Raw genomic sequence first — 22,898 nt, 5'->3', positions numbered from 1 at the left:
TGCTGCAGAGCTCTGTTTGCCAAGGAGCAGATGGGTGTCATCCACACACGGGATGAGCAGGGGAATTCAGCTTCACCAAAGCCTTTTGCTCTCCCAGCTGAGCAAACCAAGCTGTATTTGCTGAAAACAGGGGCATATTAGGAGTTAGAAAAAAACTGGTGTCAGGCTTGGTTCTGGTTTCCATACAAGGGGATGGATCTTGAGACGTAACAGTCCTGAAAACCATGGGAAGGAGGAGCTCAAAATCCCTTTCTGGACACCTGAGCAACATAAACCACACAGGAGTTCATTCACTGAGGGCACTGGAAGGAGAAGACAGTCACATCCCTCCAAAGTGAGCTGCTCACTCTGATTTTTGTGGTGCATTCACTGCTGGGGGTTTAAAAATACTTGGAAGAACTCAGGAGAGCAGAACTGATCCCAGGGGCGAGCTCTGTGCATCCTGTCACCTGCACAGCACAACCTGGAGAGCCCAGGCTGCTTGAGGGATTGATTTGATGTTAAGGAGCTAAAACATCTGAGTTTATTTCCAGATCCAAGCTTTTTCAAAATTTGGGTGTCCTAGGAGCTGTCAATTATGGTTTTTTGTGCCACCAGCTTCCAAGTGAGACTGCACCTTTGGGAAAACAAACCCCTGAGGTCCTGGCTCGTGTCTGTGGTGCTTTGGCTGGGTTTGGGGGAGCTGTGTCTGTACTCACCAGAGGGGCAGGATGGAGCTGCCACCCTGCTTTTAAGTGCACTGAAGTCAGAGGGAGAATTGAAACCTGAGCAGGAACTTCCTCCAATATTTCGTGCTCCTGACTGGCTTCAGTGAGGATTTGGGATGAGTGCAGAGGAGGAGCACAAGCATCTATTCAAGGCATTTTGATGTTGTCCTTCAGAAGAATTCAAGTCCTCAGCCCTCTCACGCAGAACATCCTCAGTCTCCCTGGGGTTAGAGAGACTCACTGGGCTGGTTGGAGTCAGGGTATGAGTACAGGAGATGCACAATAGTCATAACATTAAAAAAAATTAATCAAAATGTGCATTATCATCAATCCTACAATGACAGGAGTTGCTTGGGACCCCCTGCTTATTTCTGTGGACGCTCCTGTGTTATCTCTGTGCTGTGCATCCTCACCAGTGGTGAAGGAACATCCTTTGGAAGTCCATGTACTGACCATCCCCACTCAGCTCATGGCATGAAGAAGCTTGGGGCATTTAAACTGGATTCCTTCCATCTAAACTGGAGGACTGTCGAAACTCAAAATGTCCCTCAGACATTTTTGGAGGTTCCAGGCCCAGGTCAGAAGCATTCTAGACCCTGGCAGGCAGCTGGAAACAGCTGGGATTTTGAGTTTGAGCCATGGAATGAGTTACCAACCTTATAGGAAGAACAAGAAGTCACAAAAATTTAGATATTATAGTAGAAGTAGTCACAAAGTAGAGGGAAGAATTTTTGAGTGCTGTACAGGGAGTTTTGGTTTTGTCCATGGGGGTCAGAGGTTTTAAGATGGATTTGGGATTTGGGTCTGCCCTGTCCTCCCTCTTTCTCCTTCCTCACCTCCATGTTCTTGGTGATGTTGGCACTCCCAGATTGGTTTAGAGTAGAAAGGCACCATTTAATATAGGTAATAGGCATTGGGGAAAACTGTAAACATTTAGAAGAAGAAGAAGGAGTCAGAGAGGATGTCAGGGTGTGTGTGTGCCTCTGCCTGAGCTGTGAGCAAACCACAGCAGCCCCAGAAGAAAATCTTTTAGATAACATGCAAAAAACTGCCTTGAGACTGAACAACAGAGACTGCTGATCCTTTCTTTGGAAGCTCGGGTTGGAGGAGAGACTTTTCCACCACACGGAGCCACCCCCGACCTAGGGTGAGCTCCAGCAGAGGACAGCCTCCAGGAGCACCCTAGGACACTCCAACAGGTCTAGGCTAGGGCTAGTGCCAGGTAAAACTCCTGCAATCAAAACGTGCAGATGCCTCTGCTGCTGCAGGAGCAGATCCTCAGCAGGGACAGTTCTACTGTCACCTGCTGAGGGACTGTGTCACTTGTTCATGTGGACATTCCTTACTGCTCTCCCTTTTTTAGGCAAAGAAAGCTCAGGACATCACAAATCCCCACCACTCCCCAAGCCTGGGTAAACAAGCCACAATTTGGCTGAGTGGCACATTGTACTTTAGGGATTGTTTTTTCCTCAACTAAATTTTTAAAAAAGTCCATTTGAAACATGAAGTTTGACTCTTCAGGTCTGACCCAGTGTAAGCCTGACCTCTGAATTTGATTCTTGAACATCTGCAGAGATGCTGCTGTTTTGAATTCGTTCCATTCTTCTGTTTCTGGGATTTTTTTTTTTTTTTTTTTTTTTTTTTTTTTTTTTTAAGTCTTGCCTTAGCTTTCCTTTCCTCACCCTGTGGTCTTCACACCTCCTTGTCTTCCCACATTCTCAGCTGGAATAAGCTCCTGCTTTTTTCTCCTGTTAGGCACCAGCCTGGATTTATTCACAGGCCACGATCACATGTGGCCCAACACACCTTCTGCACTCGTAGCTTGGCAAAAGCAAATGAAAATATGTCAGCAGCCCACAAGAGAGGTTTTATTGTTGTTTCATGAGCAGCTCCTCGAGTGGAACCTTGTGCAAAGGATCCTGCATGGCAGTGGCAAAAGCCCAAGGTGGAAATCAGTAAAAGAGCTCTTTTTCCTGCCTGGGTGTACCAGGGAAAAGCTGCACCTTGCTTTGGCTGGGCTGAAAGGGTTTCTTTTCTTGTAAAGGTGAGGTTTCTGTTTCCAAAACTAACATTTCATCCCGCAGCTTTCAGGCACCGATTTGTTGGCACAATCAAATGTTGGGTCAATGAAACGGAATACTCCTGGAGATTTTGTTTATTGCAGATTTTTTTTTTTTTCCTTTTCCAGGGTCACGGAATTAACTGGATATGAACCCCAGGATCTGATAGAAAAAACCCTCTACCACCACGTCCACGGCTGTGACGTTTTCCACCTGCGATACGCTCACCACCTGTGTGAGTACCGGGGCTGGAGGCACAGGAGGGACCTGGAGCTGCTGGGGGGAGTCCATGGAAGCTCCAGGATGAGCAGAGGGATGGAGCAGCTCTGCTGGCAGGAAAGGCTGGCACAGCTGGGATTGTTCACCTGCACAGGAGAAGCTTTGGGCTGAGCTCAGGGTGGCCTGGCAGGGCCTGGAGGAGCCCCAGGAAAGCTGGAGAGAGACAATTCCCAGGGATGGAGGGACAGCACACAGGGAATGGCTTCACACTGAAAAATTACAGGTTTAGATCAGATATTAGGAAAAAATTCCTCCTTGGGAGGATGGGGAGACCCTGGCACAGGGTGCCCAGAGCAGCTGTGGCTGCCCCTGCATCCCTGGCAGTGCCCAAGGCCAGGTTGGACACTGGGGCTGGAGCAGCCTGGCACAGTGGGAGGTGTCCCTGCCATGGTGGCACTGGAGGGGTTCTGAGGTCCCTTCCGACCCCAATCATTCTGGGATTTTATGGAATACATTGAGTACAGTGAGAAGTTTTGCAGACAACAAGCAGCATGCTGGAAAGCAGAAAAAAATCCTTTCCAAATCTTGCCTGGAGACAGATTTTCAAAAGTTCTTGGCTATCACTTAAGGAAACCATTAATTGAGTAAATAAAGCTCAATATGCTGGGGGCTTCCAAAAAGAAAAAAAGAAACAACACCCAAACCAACTTATTTGGCCAATTTTTGTGCTGAGGGGATCCAGGCTATTTTAAATATTTGGAATTGATTCTGGATGGTGATCTCTTGAAGGAAAAGAAAATCAAAAGAGCAAGAAAATGAGAGGGGAAAATCTGAACTTCACTAGCCTCTGCTGTTAAAACAAAAAAACTATGCAGCAGCTCTGCATTCCTCTGAAATATGTTAGTAATAATCATCCCGTGTTTGAGGGGAATGCAATCCCAAGAACTCCTTGGAGGGACATTCATTAGTAGCATGTGGATGAGGTTCGGAGAACGGATTGTCAGGAAAAAAATGACACATTTAATAATTTCCCATCTTCCAACAGAGTCACTAATCATATCTTCAAACATCTGGATCTGGGAAGGAGTTCATTCGGTAGCACATTAATTTGAAAAGCAAATTGAGGGAATGGCTGAACTCTGGATTTGGCTCCGTTTGCTGCAACCCATACGAGGCAAAGATGACATCCAAAAACCAATGTCAGGGAATTTTTTTTCCAGACTGCTCCTGTAGGCTGGGAGCAGCCAGAGTCAAATCCTTCCTTTAGGCTTCCTTCTTCTCTTAGTGTGTGCTACTGATGAGGATCTGGGATGTCAAGGAGGTTGTAGCTGTGTTTGGCAAGTCCAAGCCAAAATTGCAAGTGCGGAATTCCGCCGGTGGCAGGGTGTGCTACACCTGGGGAAGAAAAGCTGATCTTCACAGTGAGCTCAGATTTACCAAACATGATTGAACACTCTGGGCCGCTGAGAACTGGAAAAAAGAACGACCAGGGCACATGGAATATCCTGTCAGGGACACCCTCTCTGTGGTGGTGACACCTGCATGTGGATGTGACTGTTGACCTGTTCAGAATAAATTCAGTATTTCCACCAGACTGTTTGAAATACCTTCATCAGCCAGCAAAGAGATGATGCCACCACAGCCACAATCACCTCTGGAAAACAGTTTTCCACTTTAGAGTAGCAGGATGGATAATTCTGTGGCTGCCAGTTTGATCCATGTACGACTGGAGTTTTAAATGAAGAGACAAATCATGTTCACTGAATTACCTACCACATCCTTCCACAAGGAAAAAAAAAACTCTCAGCCAAATAGTATACTAAAAGCAGCTCTGTAGATTAAAGATAAATTACTGTAAACTTTAAAAACAGAAGAAAAATGCGAGCCATGCATAGGAATTTATGAAAGCAGATAAATCCCAAGAAGCACAAAATAATGAGTAATTCTTGGGCAGCAGTGGGAACAGTGCAGGGTCATGGTTGGAATACCAAGTAATGGGAATTATTAAACCAGATGTGAAGTGCACAAAGTCCCTCTGGGGAGCACTGTGAGAGCTCCCCCAGCATCCATCAGCAAATGTCTCAGGAACATGAACAGTGGAAGGTTGGCAGGTTTGTTGTACCATTCTATAAAGCAATCTGATGATGAAGTGTCACCTGATGCAGAAATCCAAAGAGAAACATCTTACACCTAATAAGGGTATTAAGGGGAAAAAAATATATAGGCAAACCTAAACTAGGATAACCACTTGCTTTTTTTTAAGAGGCAAAAAAATCCCAAACTGAAGACCTGAAGCAGCTGAACTCAGAGTGAGGCAGCTCAAGGAATAAAACAAAGGAAACAGTGAGGGGAACAAGTTAGGAGGGACAGAACAAGAACATCAGGCTAGGAGGGAAATGTAGATGTGAATATTTGCCTAAGGTGTGCTGGCAGCAAAGAGAGTTTCCTGCTTGAAACATTTGATTGGCTTCCAGCTGCAGGAAAACACTTGTGGTGTTTGAAGCAGTGTTATTTATTTCTAGAGCCCCTTTCATACACACAGTGTTTGCCCTGAAATGTGGCCACACAAATAAGGAGGCCCTGCCCGAGGATCCTGCACGCTAAAATACAGGACAGAGTTCCAGTACAGACAAAATACCTTTGTGCCCTCAGAGAAATCCCTTTTTCTGTGCCATTGTGAGGGGATTTTGGGCATCCCACATGTTGCAACATCCCTGCTCTTCCCACAGGAACTTGAGCAGGGTTCAGGTCTCTGTGCCTCGGCCCAGCTGGTGTCTCCACCAAACCCTTCTCCTGCTCCCTGGAAGTCACCCTATGCATTTGTAGGGTTATTTCATAGAAAAATACAGAATCACAGAATCACAGAATCACAGAATCACAGAATCACAGAATCACAGAATTCACAGAATCCCAGAATAATGAGGTTGGAAGAGACCTCTAAGAACATCAAGTCCAACCTGTGCCCTAACACCACAACTAGACTATAGCACCAAGTCCAGTCTTTTTTAAAACACATCCAGAGATGGTGATTCCACCACCTCCCTAGGAAGACAATTCCAGTATTTTATTATTTTTTCAGTGAAATTTTTTTTGCTAATATCCAACCTAAACCTTCCCTGACGTAGCTTGAGACAGTTCCACCGTCTCTGGTGTTGGGTCAGCACTCAAACCTTGTGGCAGAGCAGCACCAGAATTTAAGAAGTAAAAAAAAAAAAAAAAAAAAAAAAAAAAAAAAAAGAAAAAGAAGAAGTTTGCTGGGCACCGTGCCTTGCCCAGGGGCCGTGCCCATGGCATGCCAGGGCAGCTAAACCAGGACCTGCTGCCAGTGTGGAACCAAGAAATCCATTTCTTGCGCTGGTATCCTTCAGTGCAGGCTGGGAACTCCCAGCCACACACCCGGGAGCCTGGTGGAGCCTTTTAAAATAGAAAATAGTCCTGTCTGACAGCCCAGAGCCTTTCCCAGCTTCCCTGCGAAGCCAGGAGCGAGCCAGAGCCCTGGAACCCCCAGAGGGCACATCCAGAGGAGAAAGCCACGGGATCCTCCCCCTTGGGCTGCAGCAGAGGCCACCAAGAAGTCTGAGCCTGCACACATTGTCTGGGTGGTGGATTTGCCTCACTCCCATTCCTGAGGTTTCCTCTTCAGCATCAAACAGGGCAGCTGAGCACAGAGCCAGATGGAAGCTGAGCTCACTCACTGTCTCAGTTACTGTCCCTCAGCCAAGGTCAGACTTTCCCCAGATTGCTAAAAAATCAGGAGACATAAAATCCTCCCCCATCCCCAGAGAAATACTGGTTAATCCATATAATTAGGAAGGAAAGCTGAACACTGTAGCCCTCAGTGGTTTTCACATCTTTTTAAACACTGTCTTAACTGCAGAGCTAAAATAGGGATTTAAAAAAAAAAAAAATCAGTGAGAGAGGAGGAAAGCCAAAACTAGTCCCAAAGCACACGGAAGAACTTTGTTATAGTTAGTGATCCATGACAGCATTAATTTCTCTTTGGGAAGACTGAGTGTAGCAAAGCAGTTGGAACTCAAGGAAAACGTGCTCATTAAACCAGCACAAAGACCTAGTTCTGAAAAGCCCAGACCGCGTTCCAAAAATTACCTGTTACATGGCCTGTGCTGAAATGTAAAGATCATTTCCTGGAACGGGACCATTTGGATTTTAGAATGAATCGCCAAATCATAAAAGCACAGAATGGTTTGGGTGGGAAGTGATCTTGAAGATCATCTCATTCCAACCCCCTGCCGTGGCAGGGACATCTTCCACTGTCCCAGGTTGCTCCAAGCCCTGTCCAGCCTGGCCTTGGGCACTGCCAGGGATGGGGCAGCACAACTACAGAGCATCACCCACAATTATAGAACACTAAGAAATAGTAAAACTGTGGCATAGAGACAATTATTAATATTTTTAGAACAGAATCTTTGAGTAGCCACTCCATGACTTGCAGCTTGCAGTGATAAATTGCACTTAAAAAATACGAATATCTTTATATTTTTCTCAGTGTGTTTACATAATTACACACACACACACCTCATGATTATTTTAATCTTGCACACTCTCCTTCCATAAAAAATTTAATGTAGAAATGTGGGGGTGGAAGAAACACCAGCAAGAATGAGGCAAAAAAGCTGATACCCAATAGAGATTTGAAACCCAAAATAGCGGTGGCTTGGTGGCCACCATGGAGGGTGGGTTTTTGGATGTCCTGCAGGATCATGGAATGATGGAATATCCTGAGTGGGAATAAACCCACAGGGATCATCCACTCCCACTCCTGGCCCTGCCCAGACCCCCCAAAATCCCACCCTGGGCATCCCTGGCAGCGCTGCCCAAAGGCTCCTGCAGCTCTGGCAGCCTCGGGGCCGTGCCCATTCCCTGGGCAGTGCCAGCACCTCTGGGGAAGAGCCTTTTCCTAAAATCCACCCTAAATCCCTCCTGGGCCAGCCCCAGCTGCTCCCTGGGTGCTGTCCCTGTGCCAGGAGCAGAGGCTGGAGCTGCAGACAGTTTTGGGTGTTCATTTTGTTGCCTTCTGAACACACGGGCACCTCAACCGAAAATGGAAGAGCTGACGCTTCCAGAAAGATCTGTCAATTCTGTAAGAGCCTGATTTTCTTTGAGAGAGAAACTGGAATTGAAGGAAAGTTTAAATATGTGGGGATGTGCAATGGATAGGAGAGGAAGCAGCCCAGAGGTGGCCCATGTGCTCCAGGTTTTGGGGAGACCTCACTGAGTCTTTCAGTACCACAAGGAAATGGATGAGAAGGAGGGAGACAGACTTTTTATATGGGCAAAAAGTGACAGAACAAGGGGAATGGTTTTAAAATGACAGAGACCAGGTTTAGATTCCATTTCTTAATCATATTTATTTAAAGGAATTTCTGTTTTGAAAAGAATTTGTGCAACAAGCTCAGTCCATGATTCCCTAATTTACAATAAACAACTCTGTAGGAGAGTAAGAAGATGGAGTTTTCAGAGGAATGATCCAAGGCCACACAAGAGAAGAACCAGCTTCAAAGCTGGGCATTATCTTCCAGTGAATTCTGAGATAAAGGCCTGGCACCGAACCAGAAATATTTGTGGTTGGATTAAATGTTTAGAGATGCTGCACAACTCCTGTTACAGCCCAGCCTCCTGCCAGCACATCCTTGTTCACAGAGGATCCAAAATAGCTCAGGGAGGATTACCTGGCTGCTGAATTTATCACATATCTGATTCCCTTCTCTGTTCTTGTCTTTCTTTGGGTGCTACACAACCAAAGAGTTTTAAAATGTTACCCTTTTAAATCAACCTTCATGATTACAGAGATAAAAAAACATTACGGAATAAAATACATCGCAAAATACCTGATAATCCGTCCGACTATGAGAGAAGTGCTTCCAAATAATCTGGAAAAAAAATCTCAAAATCACAGAATCCTCAGGGTTGGAAGAGACCTTCAGGATCATGCAGTCCTCATCTCAAACCCTGTCCCCAGGGGTCACATCCAGACTCCTCTGGGACAATTCCAGTGACGCCAAAGCTCCCTGGGCAGCTCATCCCAAGGCATGACCACTCTGCCAGGGAAATTTTCTGTCCCAATCTCCAACCTGGTGCAATTTGAGCCCATTTCCTCACCTCCTTTCAAAATAATTGTGTCCAGTTCAAAATACTTTTTCTGCCTTGAATTCTTCTTTTGCAGTTAGAGATTTTAAAGCAGTGTTTGTGAAGAATGTGACCCTAAGTGACCCAGAAAAGAAGGAAGACAAAACTTAGGACTCTTCAAATTTTATATAAATAATAATGCAGTGTTGTGGATATATAGGAAGGGGCAGGATCGATAATTTTGCAGGGAGTTATTTGCAGTTTATTGGGAGGAAGAGGAAGGAGGGTGTTAGGACACAGGTTGGACTCAATAATCTCAAATGTTTTTTCCAACATCATTAATCCTGTGATTCCGTGAGGGAGAAAAGCGCTTGGCTTGCAAATAAACCTCTCCAGGAAGTGGTCTTGGGTCCAAAAAATGTGAAATTTTTTTTAAATATTTTTTTTTTCCTTGTGTTCACAGTGCTGGTGAAAGGCCAAGTGACCACCAAGTACTACCGGCTGCTGTCCAAGCAGGGAGGCTGGGTGTGGGTGCAGAGCTACGCCACCATCGTGCACAACAGCCGTTCGTCACGGCCTCACTGCATAGTGAGTGTCAATTATGTCCTTACGTAAGTCCAAATACTTTGTACCATTACCTGCTATCACTAATTGAGTCATTAATGATTAAATCCACCGAGCTGCCTTGGCTTGTGTCTTCCGGCGTCGCTCTGTGCTCGCGTGTCGCGGCTTTCTCTGTTCGCACGACCCCGTCTCTTTAGCTGAGGGAAAACATTGTTCATTATTATCATTATTGTATAGATCTTCATCTTGTCTAGGGAAGGGCAATGGAGATGGTGAAGGGTCTGGAAAACATCTCATGAGGGAGCTGGGGGAGCTCAGCCTGGAGGAGGCTCGGGGGGACCTCATTGTCCTGCACAGCTCCTGCCAGGAGGGGCAGGGATGGGGGGTCAGGCTCTGCTGCAGTGTCCCAAGGGAAAGGAGAAGAGGAAATGGCCTTAACTTTGTCAGGACAGGTTCAGATTGGAGATTAGAAGGGTTTTTTCCTTTGAAAGAGTGGTGAGGCCTTGGGATGAGCTGCCCAGGGAGGAGGTGGAATCACTCTCTCTGGAATTATTCAGGAGGAGTCTGGAAGGGGCCCTTGGGGTGATGTGCTGGGTGATGGTGGGACTGGATGAGCTTGAAGGTCTCTTCCAAAGTTCAGTATTCTGTGATTTTTTCGATCAAAACCAACCTTGCAGTTTGTGTGGTTCATTTACAAGCACACACTGCTGACAGGGGAGAAACGTTGCTCCTTTTCTTTTCTGCAGGACAGAGACCAATTCCTGGCTGAGCAGGAGACAGATTAATTAATCTCTGTCTTTCCATGATTCCAAACCACGGGGAGCCGGGGATGGCTGAGGGAAGATGATGCAGCTCAGGCTCAGAGAGAGGGGACACTTCATCCAAATGTGTTTATGTGATTCCCAGTGGAATTTTTTGATGGACTGGCATGGGAATGAGGTCACCCCATAAGGTTCTCTGCCTCTTGACATCCCCAGATGCAGTGAAAAATCTCAGAAGAGTGAAAATTCAAGCCTTGTGAATGCTAACATGTATTTTTACAGGAGTTAGTTTGGATTTTCCTGTGTTTTTAATTTACTGAGCTGTTCTTTTGCAGAGATATTGAGTACAAGGAACTTCAGTTGTCACTGGACCAGGTTACCATTTCCAAGTCACAGTTTTCATGCAGAAACTCAGTACCTACCTCGCAGGAAACAAGGAAAATAGTAAAACCCAAAAGTAATAAAATGAAGGCAAAACTCAGAACAACACCGTACCCGCCTCAGGTAAATTTTCCAGCAATATTTAATTACCAGCTGTTCTCACAGAGTGCTTGGGACAGCATAAAGATAATCCAGGACTGAATTTACTATAAAACAGCCTATAGCATTGTCCAGGAATTGTCCAGGAGTTGTCCCAGGAAATCCCTCATAAAGCAGGATAAAATTAGACCTTTTTTCCTCAGGGTGGAAAGTACAGGTAGCACAAACCAGCTCTGGCAAGTGATGTAAAACCTTTGGGATATGGAGTGTGCGAAGCACTTCAACCACAACGACTTTTCTTGGCAAAAAGAAGAAAATCCTGGACTCGGACAGGACAGAAATTCCTGTACTTGGAATTGTGCTGTGAAAATCTGTGCTGGTGTAGAATGTGTGCCATTTTCTGTTGGTGTGTGGAGTTCTTGATGTCAGGAGGAATTTCCCCGTGGGAAGGGTGCTCAGGCCTTGTCAGGAGCTGCCCAGGGATCTTTGGAGTCTCCATCCCTGGAGGTGCCCAAGGTAGGGCTGGATGTGGAACTCAGTGCTCTGGGCAGGTGACAAGGAGGGCGTCGGGCACAGCTGGGACCGGATGAGCTGGGAGGGCTTTTCCAGCATTAATCCTGTGATTCTGGAAAACTGAACTGCCAAAGTTATCAAATCGAGGCAGTTTTTTTGTTCCCATGTGAAGCAAAGTCGCGAAGAGCGGAGCTTCAAACACCTCAGTCCAAAAACCGCTCAGTCCGCCCCTTGAGCCAGCGAGGCCCAGCTCCGGGTGCCGGTCTGACATGTCGTGTCCTTCCTTATAAAAGTTCCTCCTTTCAGCCTCTTTCCCCCTCTTTCCCCCAGCAATACAGCTCGTTCCAAGCAGACAAACTGGAGTGCAGCCAGGCGGGGAGCTGGCGCTCCAGCCCCGCCGCCAGCGCCGCCGCCCTTCAGGAACAGACCTTCCATTCAGAGAGCAGCGAGCTCCTGTACGCCCCTCCCTACAGCCTGCCCTTCTCCTACCACTATGGACACTTCCCTGTGGATTCCCACGTCTTCAGTGGCAAGAAGCAAATGCTGCCTGCAAAATTCGGGCAGGCCCAAGGGGCGCCCTGCGAGGTGGCACGGTTCTTCCTGGGCGCGCTGCAGACCAACGGCGAGTGCCAGTGGCACTGCGCCAACTCCCTGGTCCCCAGCGGCCAGTCACCCTCCAAAAACCTTCCTGAGCAGCCAGTGAACATCATCAGGCACAACCTTGCACAGAGCTATGAAGGTGGGTGCCGCTCTGAGCCAGGGGAGAAAGCTCGGCTGCGCGGTGGATTCGCGTTCGCGGTTTGGAAAACGGTTTTGGTGCCTTGGAGTGGCTCCCTAGAACAGAGGCTAGACAAGATTAAGAGAATAAGAGCAGCAGGTATTTATTAAAGGCTCCACAGACACACCTGGGGCACTCAGAAGCCTCCCAGAGGTCTCACCCAAGCTGGACAATGGTCACGAGTGTTTCACACAATTACAAATTTGGCCCATTTACATATCAGGGGTTAATCCTCCAATTACAGCTGCAGGTAATGAAGTCATTAATCATTTTGCTCCCTCCCAATTCACTTTTTATCCTTTTCAGGGCCTGAGGCTGTAGGGTGTCCTTGGATTTCAGGCCTAGAGGGATTGTTCTGTCTGACCAAAATGTGAAGACAGTCACAAACACTTCCTAAGGAGTTTAGAGTTATGCACTAATGCAGTACAGGATTGGAAAAATGGAAAAGCTGAAATCTAGACCATCCATTTAGGAAGCACAGAAAATCCAAGGCAGTGAAGTATAACAATCATTATATTTAGGGTATTCCCATGTTCCTTCTTCCCATTTCCATCAGCACTGGATTGGGAATATTATCAAAGCTTCAGTTGCCAAAATGCACTCACCAGAATCACTTTTAGGGCAGCACAGTGATACCTCCTCCTTCAGTACTGGCACAGTTTACCCTCATGTTTTGCACTCTTAGAGTTATTTAAATAGAATTTCTCAGGTAAATCAGATTGAAACTTCACCTCCACAGTAATTTTTGATCGTTTTAGCATAGAAATTAAAATCAACACCATCTATTCCCATAAAAATGAAAGCTTGTCCTTTCTCAGTACGAAGCCACCTTGAATGTCTTTACCTTAGAGTGATAATTCTGCTTTACTTGATAATAATTGTGAATTTGAAAACGTCTCCCATCACCTGCATTATTTCACTGTGCAGATGGTCAGGGATAGAAATCCTTGGAGGAAAGGCATTGACTTCTCTGAGGTGGAAACCTATGAGAAATAACCTTGAAAAATTATAATACAACCAAACGTAAAGATGCTCAAAATACTCTCTAATCACAGAATCAGGGAATAATGAGGGTTGGAAGGGACTTCTGGGGATCTTCTTGTCCAACTTATTTATTTCTCCTGTGTTCAACCAGAACAGGGTTTATTGCAGTGCTTTGGGCAGAGATTTATCTCTCATTTTAAACACTCCTCATCTCACAGCTGTCCCAGCTCCAAAATGAAACTGAATTCAGCTGTGATGGGCAAGGAACAATGTTAATCAGCTGAAGCAACAAAAATATTTGGACAAACCTGTGGCAATTCAGGCTTTTTTTGGGAAGGTGTCAGGTATCTTTAACTCAATTAATAGCATTAATTTCTCCCCTGACCCAGCTTCCCCTTCAAGTCAAACACAACTCTGAATTTAATTGCTTTCATGAATGAGCCTTGCAATGAGCTGAGATTTCAGGTTGCTGCTGATTTTAGCAAGAGCAGCCTTGATTGGCCTGGATTTCCCCCCTCTTCCCTGCTTTACTTTCAGTAACTGAGAATTATACAAAAAGCTGTCACAAAAATATGCAAAAAGAAAAACCCCAAAAAACCCAAAAAACCAACCACCTCTGAGTTTATTCAGTCTTGTTAAATATAGGAGTTTTTTGTGATTTAAGGTGCATCTGAAATTGTCAGAGAACACCAGCAAGTGCAGAATTCAGATCAGCTGCTGCAGAGCTCCCAGGAAATCCTTTAAACTCCTTGAAGCAGCACTCCAGTTTATCAGTTTCCAATCCAGACCAAATCCTTGGATCCCATCCACATCTCTCTGCATTCATCATTTTCATTAATTAAAAATCACTGACAAGGACTGAGGTAAACCTCCTTTCTTGGAATGGAGGAAGCAGTAGTGGAAATTTTAAATAAAAAATAAATTAAAAGCATTATTTAAAATAATTTTTTTTTAAAAAATAAAATAAATTAAAAAAAAAAATTAGGTAGTCTCCAGGGTACCATTTTAGGAGGGCTCTTGGGTACCAGAATCAAGAATTTATTCACTTATGGGTACAGATATCCAAGATTCAAAGGGAATATTAAAATATAAATATATTAAAATACAAAGATATTCAATGCTGAGCTTGCTGCATCAGACAGAAGATGGAATCAGTCATCAAATGTGCTTCCCACAGAGGAACAAATAATTTTTGCCTGGGGTTTTGTCCTTCACAGGATGGTTTGACCTCACCCATGGTGGACCTCACCTCACTGCCAGCAGCATTTTTATTTCACTTTTCTCTGGTTATGCTGAAAATGAGCAAGAGGGAAGCTCCTCTCACAGCCTAGAGCAGGTTAAATCCTTTTCCTTAGTTTGTGCTCCTCTAATTTGCTGCTTCCTTTGGTCACTTCTGTGGACTGTGGGGGGAAAAGGTGGAATTTTAGACCAAAAATAGGAAATGGTTTTTTCCTTTCTAAAAATGCTGTGGGAAAAAAAAAGAAAAAAAAAAAAGAAACAAGAAGAAAAACAAACCAAAATAAACATAAAAATCCCACCACCACCGCTACCAACAAAACCCCCACCCCCCCAAAAAAAACAAACAAAAACCCCCAAAACCACACAAAAATGAAACAAAAAAACCACAAAAACCAATCAACAAACCAACCAACCAAAACAAAAAAAAAAGGACAAAAAAAATCCCTAAACAAGCAAACAAAAAAACACAAAATCCCCCAATACCCCACAAACCCCCCACCAAAAAAAACTACATATTTTGAGGACAAGGATAAATATTTTGGGGATGCTGCCTATCCCCATTAAATCTGCAAGAAAAGGGTAAAAAAAACCCCAAATCCCAATAAAAAACCTGCAAGAAACTGCTGCTATTTTTCAATCTCATCCCACATCAGCATTTCCTCATCAGGAGGAAAATGGAGCTGCAATTCCAGCGGTTTTTATTTCTGGTTCTGCTTCCACTGAAGGTTTTGCTGCTTGACTTGGGAGATGTGGCTTCTCTTTTGAGCATTTTGATGGATATTCATTTGGGATATTTATTGGGGATTGGATGAAAGTTGGCTTGCTGCAATTAATTCTCTGCAAAAGCACTTTGAATTGTATTAAAAAATAGACTTTTTTTTTTTTTTTTAAAGGAAATACATACATATTTCCTTTGAGTTGAGGAAAAAAATATGGCCAAACTCAGGCCTGGATAAAAGGGGAAAGAACAGAGCTTCCCCTATATAGACAGGATTTCCACCCAGATTTTCAGCCTTGTTTCCTCCTCAAGCAGAGCTGTTGCATTTTTGCTGAATTCTGAACTTTTGGAAGCGACTTTTTTTTTTTCCTTCCCTTTTATTTTTTGGATCTGATCTCCCTTAGGTTGTCAAGTGTTGCTTTTTTCCAGTGGCTCACTGGAGAACTGACAGGCAGGGAGCTTCAAAGCGGGGAGGATCTGCTTAGCATCATCAGCTTCGATCCAGAAGGCAAAGCCAAATCTGACATCTGGCAGCCGGCTTGGATGCGAGGGCTATTCCACATCACATCCACATTTGGCAGCAGCTGCCAAAAACGCCGTGGGCCAGAGACATTTTTCTCCATGGAAAAATAGCTCCTCTTGGAGAGATCAGAGATTGGAGGATGATGGTGCCAAGCCATCAAAGCTCTGAAGAAGCACGTAGCAGATACGACTGCCTGCAAATCAGATGTTTCTGCTTCAGGATCTGGTTTTGAAGCTTCTTCCACTTTTTCCCAGCTGGCCCAGTCATCAAAAAAAAAAAAAAAAATTTCAGTGAAGGCAACTGTGTTTTTAGTCAGAAGTTTCCTTTTTACCGTGTGGACACCACAGGATCTGCTGGTCTTTCAGGGGTGCTGTTGGCCCTTCTGAGCTACCTGTGTGAAGTTCTGTGCCACCAGTCATGCCAAAACTCAGGGAAATTAGGAAAAAGACGGAGAAAATCTGTGAAAAAACTTCCCAGATTTATCCAGTGAATACTGGAAGAAAGAAATGACATTTTGCAATGGGAATTCCCCATGAGACAAAGAGACGTTTTGTCTCACCTTTGTTTCTGGAGAGACAATAATGGAGAACAACCAGCCCATGCCTTGGGTGATTTGAAATTAGGGCTCAGACAAGGACAAACACAGACTGAGATAATTGAAAAAATATCTTTTCATGGGCAGGGGTTGTATTAAGACCTGCTCTATCTCTGCCTTAAAGGGAGGATAGGGATAAAGGGATAAAAGGGATGGAGAGGGACTTTTATAGAGGCAGGAAGTGACAAGGGAAAATGGTTTTAAAGTGCCACAGGGGTCAGATCAGAGATTGGGAAGAAATATTTTGCTCAGAGGGTGGTGAGGCCCTGGCACAGCTGTGGCTGCCCCTGGATCCCTGGCAGTGCCCAAGGCCAGGTTGGACACTGGGGCTGGAGCAGCCTGGGACAGTGGGAGGTGTCCCTGCCATGGCAGGGGTGGCACTGGGTGGGATTTGAGGCCCCTTCCCACCCAAACCTTTCTGTGATTCTGTGATTTACAACCTGGTGGTTCACCCTCAGCCCAGCAGGACTGGAGATTACAAAATTCAAGGGGACAAGGCAGAGGCCAGCTGGTGGCTGTGATGCCTCAGCTTCTCCCAAGTTCTCTTGGGCTCTAGAAATGGAGAAGGACAATGTTTTGTTCAGAGATTAAAGAAGAGCCATAAAGTGAAAATATTCCAAACTGCAGGAGGACAAATCCATCCCTCTTGTGGACACCTTAAACCCAGAACAGCTGAACATTAAACCGTATTATTTACATGTCAGTAGCTCTCAGCATCTCTATTGACTTCACAATAAAAACACCAAATGTGGGGTTGAAACCAGAGCACTGAACTACACCAGTGAAATTCCCAATCCCTTCTCAAGCACGTGGCTGAGCCCTGGTTGGATTTGTGATCTGCAAGGGCCATTTTTCACCAGCTGCTGAGAACTCGGCTTCCTTCAGCTTCTCCTTCTTGTGACAAAATGTATACATAGAAAAGGGAAAGAATAACTTGAAAGGTTCTTGTTTCTAGGAGGGTGAAGAAGAAATTGGAACCAGATTCCTGTTTAAATTCTGGTGTTAATTACGTAGTGCAACTCCCTCTGAAATTAATGGAGCTCTGCACATAAAAGAAAAAAAAAGGTACAATTGAGCTATTTCTGCTTCCTCTGTTATCCATGAAGGCTTTGCCAGTCTATTACAGCACAGGGAATATTTAATTATTAATGGGCACGGTTACATCAGCAACCAATAGAGAGGAACTCCACAACTTTTAAGACATTTAATAAAATCGTTAGAAAAACAGAAAATCCTTTTTTAAAAAGGCACTTAAGTGTCCAGGGCTTCCAGTGAACCTCACACAAAACAAGAGTTTGGGTCTAACTTGAGAAATTTTCTCAGTGTGTCATTTTTCCTTTAACATAAAACTTTCAAATGTGCCTTGGAGGTGTTGTTAAACTCACAAACTGTTCATAGAAGAGTGCAAAAAAAAATTATTACTCATATGGTACAGGAGAAAACCAGGGGCCTTTTCTCTCACCACTTGTAGATAGGGGTGTACAGAAAGGAAAAGCTTCATAAGGTAAGCAGAAAATGGTAAAAATAACTCAAATTGCTTCAAGAGTTCAGTTGCCATGCAGGAACGGAGGAGAAAAGAGACTGCCCAATAAATTTTAGAGGAAAAGCCTGAATAGACATCCTAGGTTCACACTATTGAAAAGTGAAATATCTGGCTTCTAATTCTCTAAAAATGCCCAATTTTTTCTCCCCCATTCAAGGTTGTAACCTGCATTTTTATCATAATCCACCTTCATTACATGGCAACATCTTAAAAGCAGAGACCCAGCACTGCTGAAGAGGTGTTTGTGTTGCTTTTCAAGAGATGTTTTTAATATCTGATGTCACCTTTTCAAAGAGAAAAAGCAAAGCCTCCACCATGACCCACTCTGGGTATCACAAAGAGATTTCATTAATGGCACGTCACCTTCTTATGTAGATATTAAATATACCCCAAATAAATAGCACAAATTAAGAGAATCAAACAGAATTCTGCAGAATGAAAAGACCTTTGAGATCACTGAGTCCAACCTCTGAGCTGGATGTTCTCCTTGCAAGGACAAGTGCCCAATGCACTCCCACAATGACAGGTAGAATAAATCCAGTTTATTTCTGGCTATTATTCCACGATTAAAACAATTCCACTATGTTAATCATGGAATCATTGATAGGCACCAGTGTCATCCAGCTTTTAGCTAAATCTCTGTGAAGAGCTTACTTAAAGGGAAAATTTTTGGTTTCAGGCTGCAGCTCCTAACATTTCTTTGGTTCAATTCCCCTGATTGAACGATGATAAATTCAGATAAGTTCACAAGTTAGTGCCAGCGAGTTATAATTACTGCAGAGGCTCGTTGTCAGTAATTAACACCTTTTCCTTCCCCTGGCAGTGCCACTGTCCAACAGGAGGTACAACCAGGACGCTCTGGCCGAGCCCTTCCCGAGCTGCACGGCGCCGGTGCCGGGCCGCTACAAGGAGGAGCTCTACGACTCTGCCATCATGAAACCCAACAAAGCCGAGGCCAGGATCCAGCCCCCCGCCCACCTCATCAAAGAGGAAAGCAAGCTGCCTTTCCCCAGAGACCTGCCGGAAAAAATGGCCATCAGCGAGGGCTCCTTCTCCAGCTCCTTGCTGCCCAAAGCCGAGTGCTGCCAGGCCAAAGCCGTGGGACAGCTGAGCCACCTGCTGCCCGTGCCCTCGGTCTACGAGCAGAGCAGGAGGATTTGTGTCAAAGACCCCAAATTTGGGCACATCAGCCACCACCCAGGCAGCATGGAGGAGCTGGACGAGAGGATGAGCGCGAAGCTCGACCACGAGGCCGACGGCGAGCGGCTGATGGACGTGAGACCCTCGGGCCAAGTCCCCTTCGTGCTCCTCAACTACCACCACGTGCTGGCCAAGCACGGAGCCTTCCCAACGTCCCCCTGCACGGCCACGGGACACGTGGGGGAAAATTATTCCTACAGCTCCGAGGAAGTCAACGCGTTTCTTTACAAAAACCAAAGCCCCTCCTCGGCTTCTTCTCCAGAAACCCACAAGGAATCTGCACTACCCCATTACATTGGGACTTCTGTAATTATCGCCAACGGCAGGTGACGGTAGCACGGGAGGGTTTTGTGTTTAATTAAGAAGCCAAACGGTAATGATTTGGTAAAAAGAGGAAAAAAAAAACAAAAAAACCCAAAAAAAGCATGAGGAAACGCAGTGACATTTACTGAGCAAAGCTGGAGGGCAGTGAGGGACGAACTGGTGAGTTCCACGAGTCCCAGTGGCCAGGAAAATCCCCTCCATCCCCTGCCGTGCTTCGGTGTCCCCGACACAGCTCTGGTGCCAGGGAGAAGCCAAGTTCCAGATCTTATTTTTGTTATTTTATAGTGTGCAGCAGAAGGAAATGAGAGGTGTTATATGCAGAGGTTTATATGAAGAACATTTTTTTTTTTTTCCCCTTGACCCCTCCTTAAAATAAACTCAAGATTTTTGGTTTTTTTAATCATTATCAGAAAATATGCATTCTAGTTTAGGGTTTTTTTGACAAATCGTGTGAAACCTCGCATCAACTCTCCACCCAACCCCCTGACAAATGGACTTGGTTGAGAGAGTGGTGATTTTGAACAACCACAACACAGCTGTCCTACTCAAACAGAAAAAAAATCTTATTTATTAATTACCAGAAAGTTTTAAAACTAAATAAATCAACCCTAAATTTGATTTATTTAGCATAGATTTCCGTGTTCGGAGATTGTTGCCACCACCATTTATCTTGACAAGGGACAATATGACAAATTAATAGTTACAAAGACAGGTATTACAGGGTTACAGGTCTTGTCATGGCAAATTGGGACAAATTATGGAGCAGGAACTAATTCCCCACAAATAAGAAAAGGAAACTCCTAAATCCTGTGTTTCCCTGAGTATTCTGGGGGAAGCCTGTGCAGATTTTCAACCCAGCCAGTCACAAATACATCTTAATAACAGCACCAGAAATGTTTTCTTTATAGTCAAGAGAATAATGAACATTTCTGCCTTATTCTGAACTTACCAGTAGAATTGTGAGCTTTGAAAATTCCAGCTCTTAACGCGCTGAACTTCCTCCAGCATAAATCCTGTTGTCAGCACAAAGGTAGGGCTGGAATTCCCTGGTTGGAGCACTTCACAAATCCCAACCAGCACATTTGAAACACTCACATTTGGCCCAGCCAGCCAGGAATAGATTTTCACCCCTTTATTTTCAATTCTTCGCAGAGGATGGATCTGTGTGAGTTCAGCTGACAACACCCAGCCCACGGTGGTTTTCAGCCCAAAAACTGTGAGTGGATAAAACAACAAAAGGCTCCCTAAACAATAAATGTGGCTCTAGATATCACTCAGCTCCATTTTTTACCCCAATCCAAGCTTAATTCAGAATTTTTCAAACTTTCTCTCATCAGACTCTAAAGAGAACTTCACTGAAAAACCTTGAGCACCCTGGGATAGTGCAGAGGTCCCTGGATGAGCTTTAAGGTTCCTTCCAACCCAAACCATTCCATAATTCTTTGAAGAAAATTCTTATCTGGTTTGTGTAATATGGGAAAAACACTTGCTCATGGATTGCACCGTGTCAGAAAAATCATAATGCAATACTCAGTCCTAAAATTTCCATGTTCTCCATCTTTTTTATGCAGCAATAATTCATCCCTGAATGGTCTGGGTTAGGAAGGACCTTAAAGCTCATCCAGCAGTTCCAAGGCCCTGAAATGGGCAGGGAATTTTCCATTAGAATACAGTAATAAAGTTATTTCTTTCTGTGTGTGAATATTTACTGCTGTGAGTACACAAAAATACTTCAAAAGCAAAGGCTAGAAAACAATTTTCAGTATATTTTTTCATTGCTTCCTGTTAAAGTTTAACAGAGAAACCTTTATTATCAAATTAATATTCACTTGAAAAACGAACTTGAACCGAACGTTCTCAGCTGTTGTTTGAAATTGCATGAAAAATAAATTTGGTGCTAAACAGAACCAAAAAAAGCCAAATCAGTGATTACAAAAAAACCAAAACAGAACCCAAGCAGCACAGTCACTCCCTGTGCAACCTCAGCTTGTTCAGTGCTGGAGAAGCTGGCAAGGCTCCAGAAAAGCTGTAAATGTGGATTTTCATCATGCTGACCCCATCAATCAAAGCCAGGAGACACCAGTGGCTTTCCCAGTGCTTCAGAGCCCTGCTCCTCATAAACGACCCCAACCCCTGAAAAGATAATTACGCTGAGACTCCTGGGTTAATTTTGTTCAATTAAATTAAACCCACGCCCCACAAAGGAGCCACTGGCATGGTTGGCATCATTAAAAAGAAACCTGATGCCCAAGCTCTGCTGCTGCACTTTCCCCCTCATTAGTGGCACTGCTGCATTTGGGTGTTCCTGGAGGTGCTGCTTGCTAGAAAAACACCAAAATGAGGCTTTGCTTGAGAAAAATGCCCTCAATATTTTGCAGCTCGATATTTTTCCACCTTGTTATTCCCACTTCCAGGCTTTATTGCAGCAGCCCGAGCTGAGGAGGTGTTCCATCATCCTCCCCCAGGTGTTTTAGGGGAGGTGATGCCCAGGCACAGGAAATTTCCCTGCGAGGCAATAATGAACCAATTAAGAACCCACAGCTGATAATGCAGAGGAAAGTGCAGAAAAGATGGCAAAAGCAAATGTGGGAAGGATTTTTTTTTTTTTTTTTCCTGACACTCTCCAAGATTTAAACAGCAATTCCATGTTCCCATCTGGGAGTAAATTATACTGGGAGAAAAATAGGATTTTTTTGGTCAGTTAAATTACAGATGTTCTCAGCAAAATCATAGTGCAGAACAGGGCACTGCCATCACAGTGGCTGTACTTTAATGATGAAAAATGTTTTCAATAATGAAAACAAAATGATGGCGCTGAGGGGGAATGTGAATTGAAATATATTATGAAAAATAACCTCATTTCTCTTTAGTATTTGAGCCACTCCTTTGTCATGAGACTTCACAAGATTTTAACTCTCAGAGGAGTTCAGACTTGGCAAGAAAATCATAGAAAATGGGAGAAAGAGAGTGAAAGAGGGAATATTTTACCAAAATCATAGAAAATTTGGGTTGGGAGGGACTTTGAAGATCTCGTTCCAACCCCCTGCCAGTCAGGGAATCTTCCACCAGCCCCAGGTAAAGCTGGAAAAGTGAATCCCATAGTGAGGTCTCCAAGTTTTGGAAGCAGTGCAATGGGAATAAAACAAGGTGAAAAAAGCACAGATCTGTCCCCAGCTCTCTGTGCCCTGCGATTTGGAAAAATTAATTTAAGAAAAATCCAGCACAACAGGTGCAAAACTGGGGAATTCACCACTGAAAGTGCCAATGAATGGGAAATCTGACAGAATTTCTCCAGAAATCTCAAGACAGGACATAAATTCTCATTTTTCCAGCATTTCAGCCACACTTCAAAAACACCACAGAGGAAATGTTATTCCAGTTTTTTCCTGAAGGTTAGATTTTGCTTTTTTTTTTTTTTTTTTTTTAATATGATGCAGATAAAAGCTATTTGGCAAGTGTAGGTGAAGAGGCACGCAACCCAACCAACCTATTCAAGCTCAGAATTATATATGTATTCCCTAAAAATGTAAAGCATTTTTGCTTATTTATTATGTAAAACAAAACTGTTAAAATGTTAATAAAATCCTGTAGCCAAAGGAAAAC

At 44.3% G+C, this 22,898-nt stretch overlaps 2 protein-coding genes across 7 annotated transcripts in view; one reads left to right on the top strand and one right to left on the bottom strand.

Moving 5' to 3' along the window:
• SIM2 (SIM bHLH transcription factor 2) overlaps window positions 1-22,897 on the top strand; it is a 61,422-nt gene extending 38,525 nt beyond the window's left edge. For all 3 annotated transcript variants that reach the window (XM_077781706.2, XM_085587249.1, XM_085587245.1), the window contains 5 exons: window positions 2,896-3,002; window positions 9,537-9,684; window positions 10,734-10,902; window positions 11,722-12,130; window positions 18,595-22,897. In XM_077781706.2, coding sequence (XP_077637832.2) covers window positions 2,896-3,002; window positions 9,537-9,684; window positions 10,734-10,902; window positions 11,722-12,130; window positions 18,595-19,301 — 1,540 coding nt within the window. In that variant the 3' untranslated portion in view covers window positions 19,302-22,897. The remainder of the gene's footprint in view (window positions 1-2,895; window positions 3,003-9,536; window positions 9,685-10,733; window positions 10,903-11,721; window positions 12,131-18,594) is intronic.
• HLCS (holocarboxylase synthetase) overlaps window positions 1-22,898 on the bottom strand; it is a 157,972-nt gene that overhangs the window by 2,783 nt on the left and 132,291 nt on the right. For 2 of the 4 annotated variants that reach the window (XR_014957232.1, XR_014957225.1), the window contains exon 12: window positions 6,780-20,509. The exons of 1 other annotated variant lie outside the window; for it this stretch is intronic. The gene's annotated coding sequence lies outside the window, so the exon portion shown is untranslated. Of the gene's footprint in view, window positions 1-6,779; window positions 20,510-22,898 lie in introns of those variants that run through there. One more of the 4 variants, XR_002465180.4, reaches the window with a different exon arrangement.

The sequence above is a fragment of the Lonchura striata genome, chromosome 1, assembly GCF_050655825.1.
Source record: "Lonchura striata isolate lonStrDom1 chromosome 1, ASM5065582v1, whole genome shotgun sequence".
NCBI classification, from domain to species: domain Eukaryota; kingdom Metazoa; phylum Chordata; class Aves; order Passeriformes; family Estrildidae; genus Lonchura; species Lonchura striata.
Note: the sequence above shows the minus strand (reverse complement) of the source record. Positions and strands in the feature narration are given on the sequence as shown.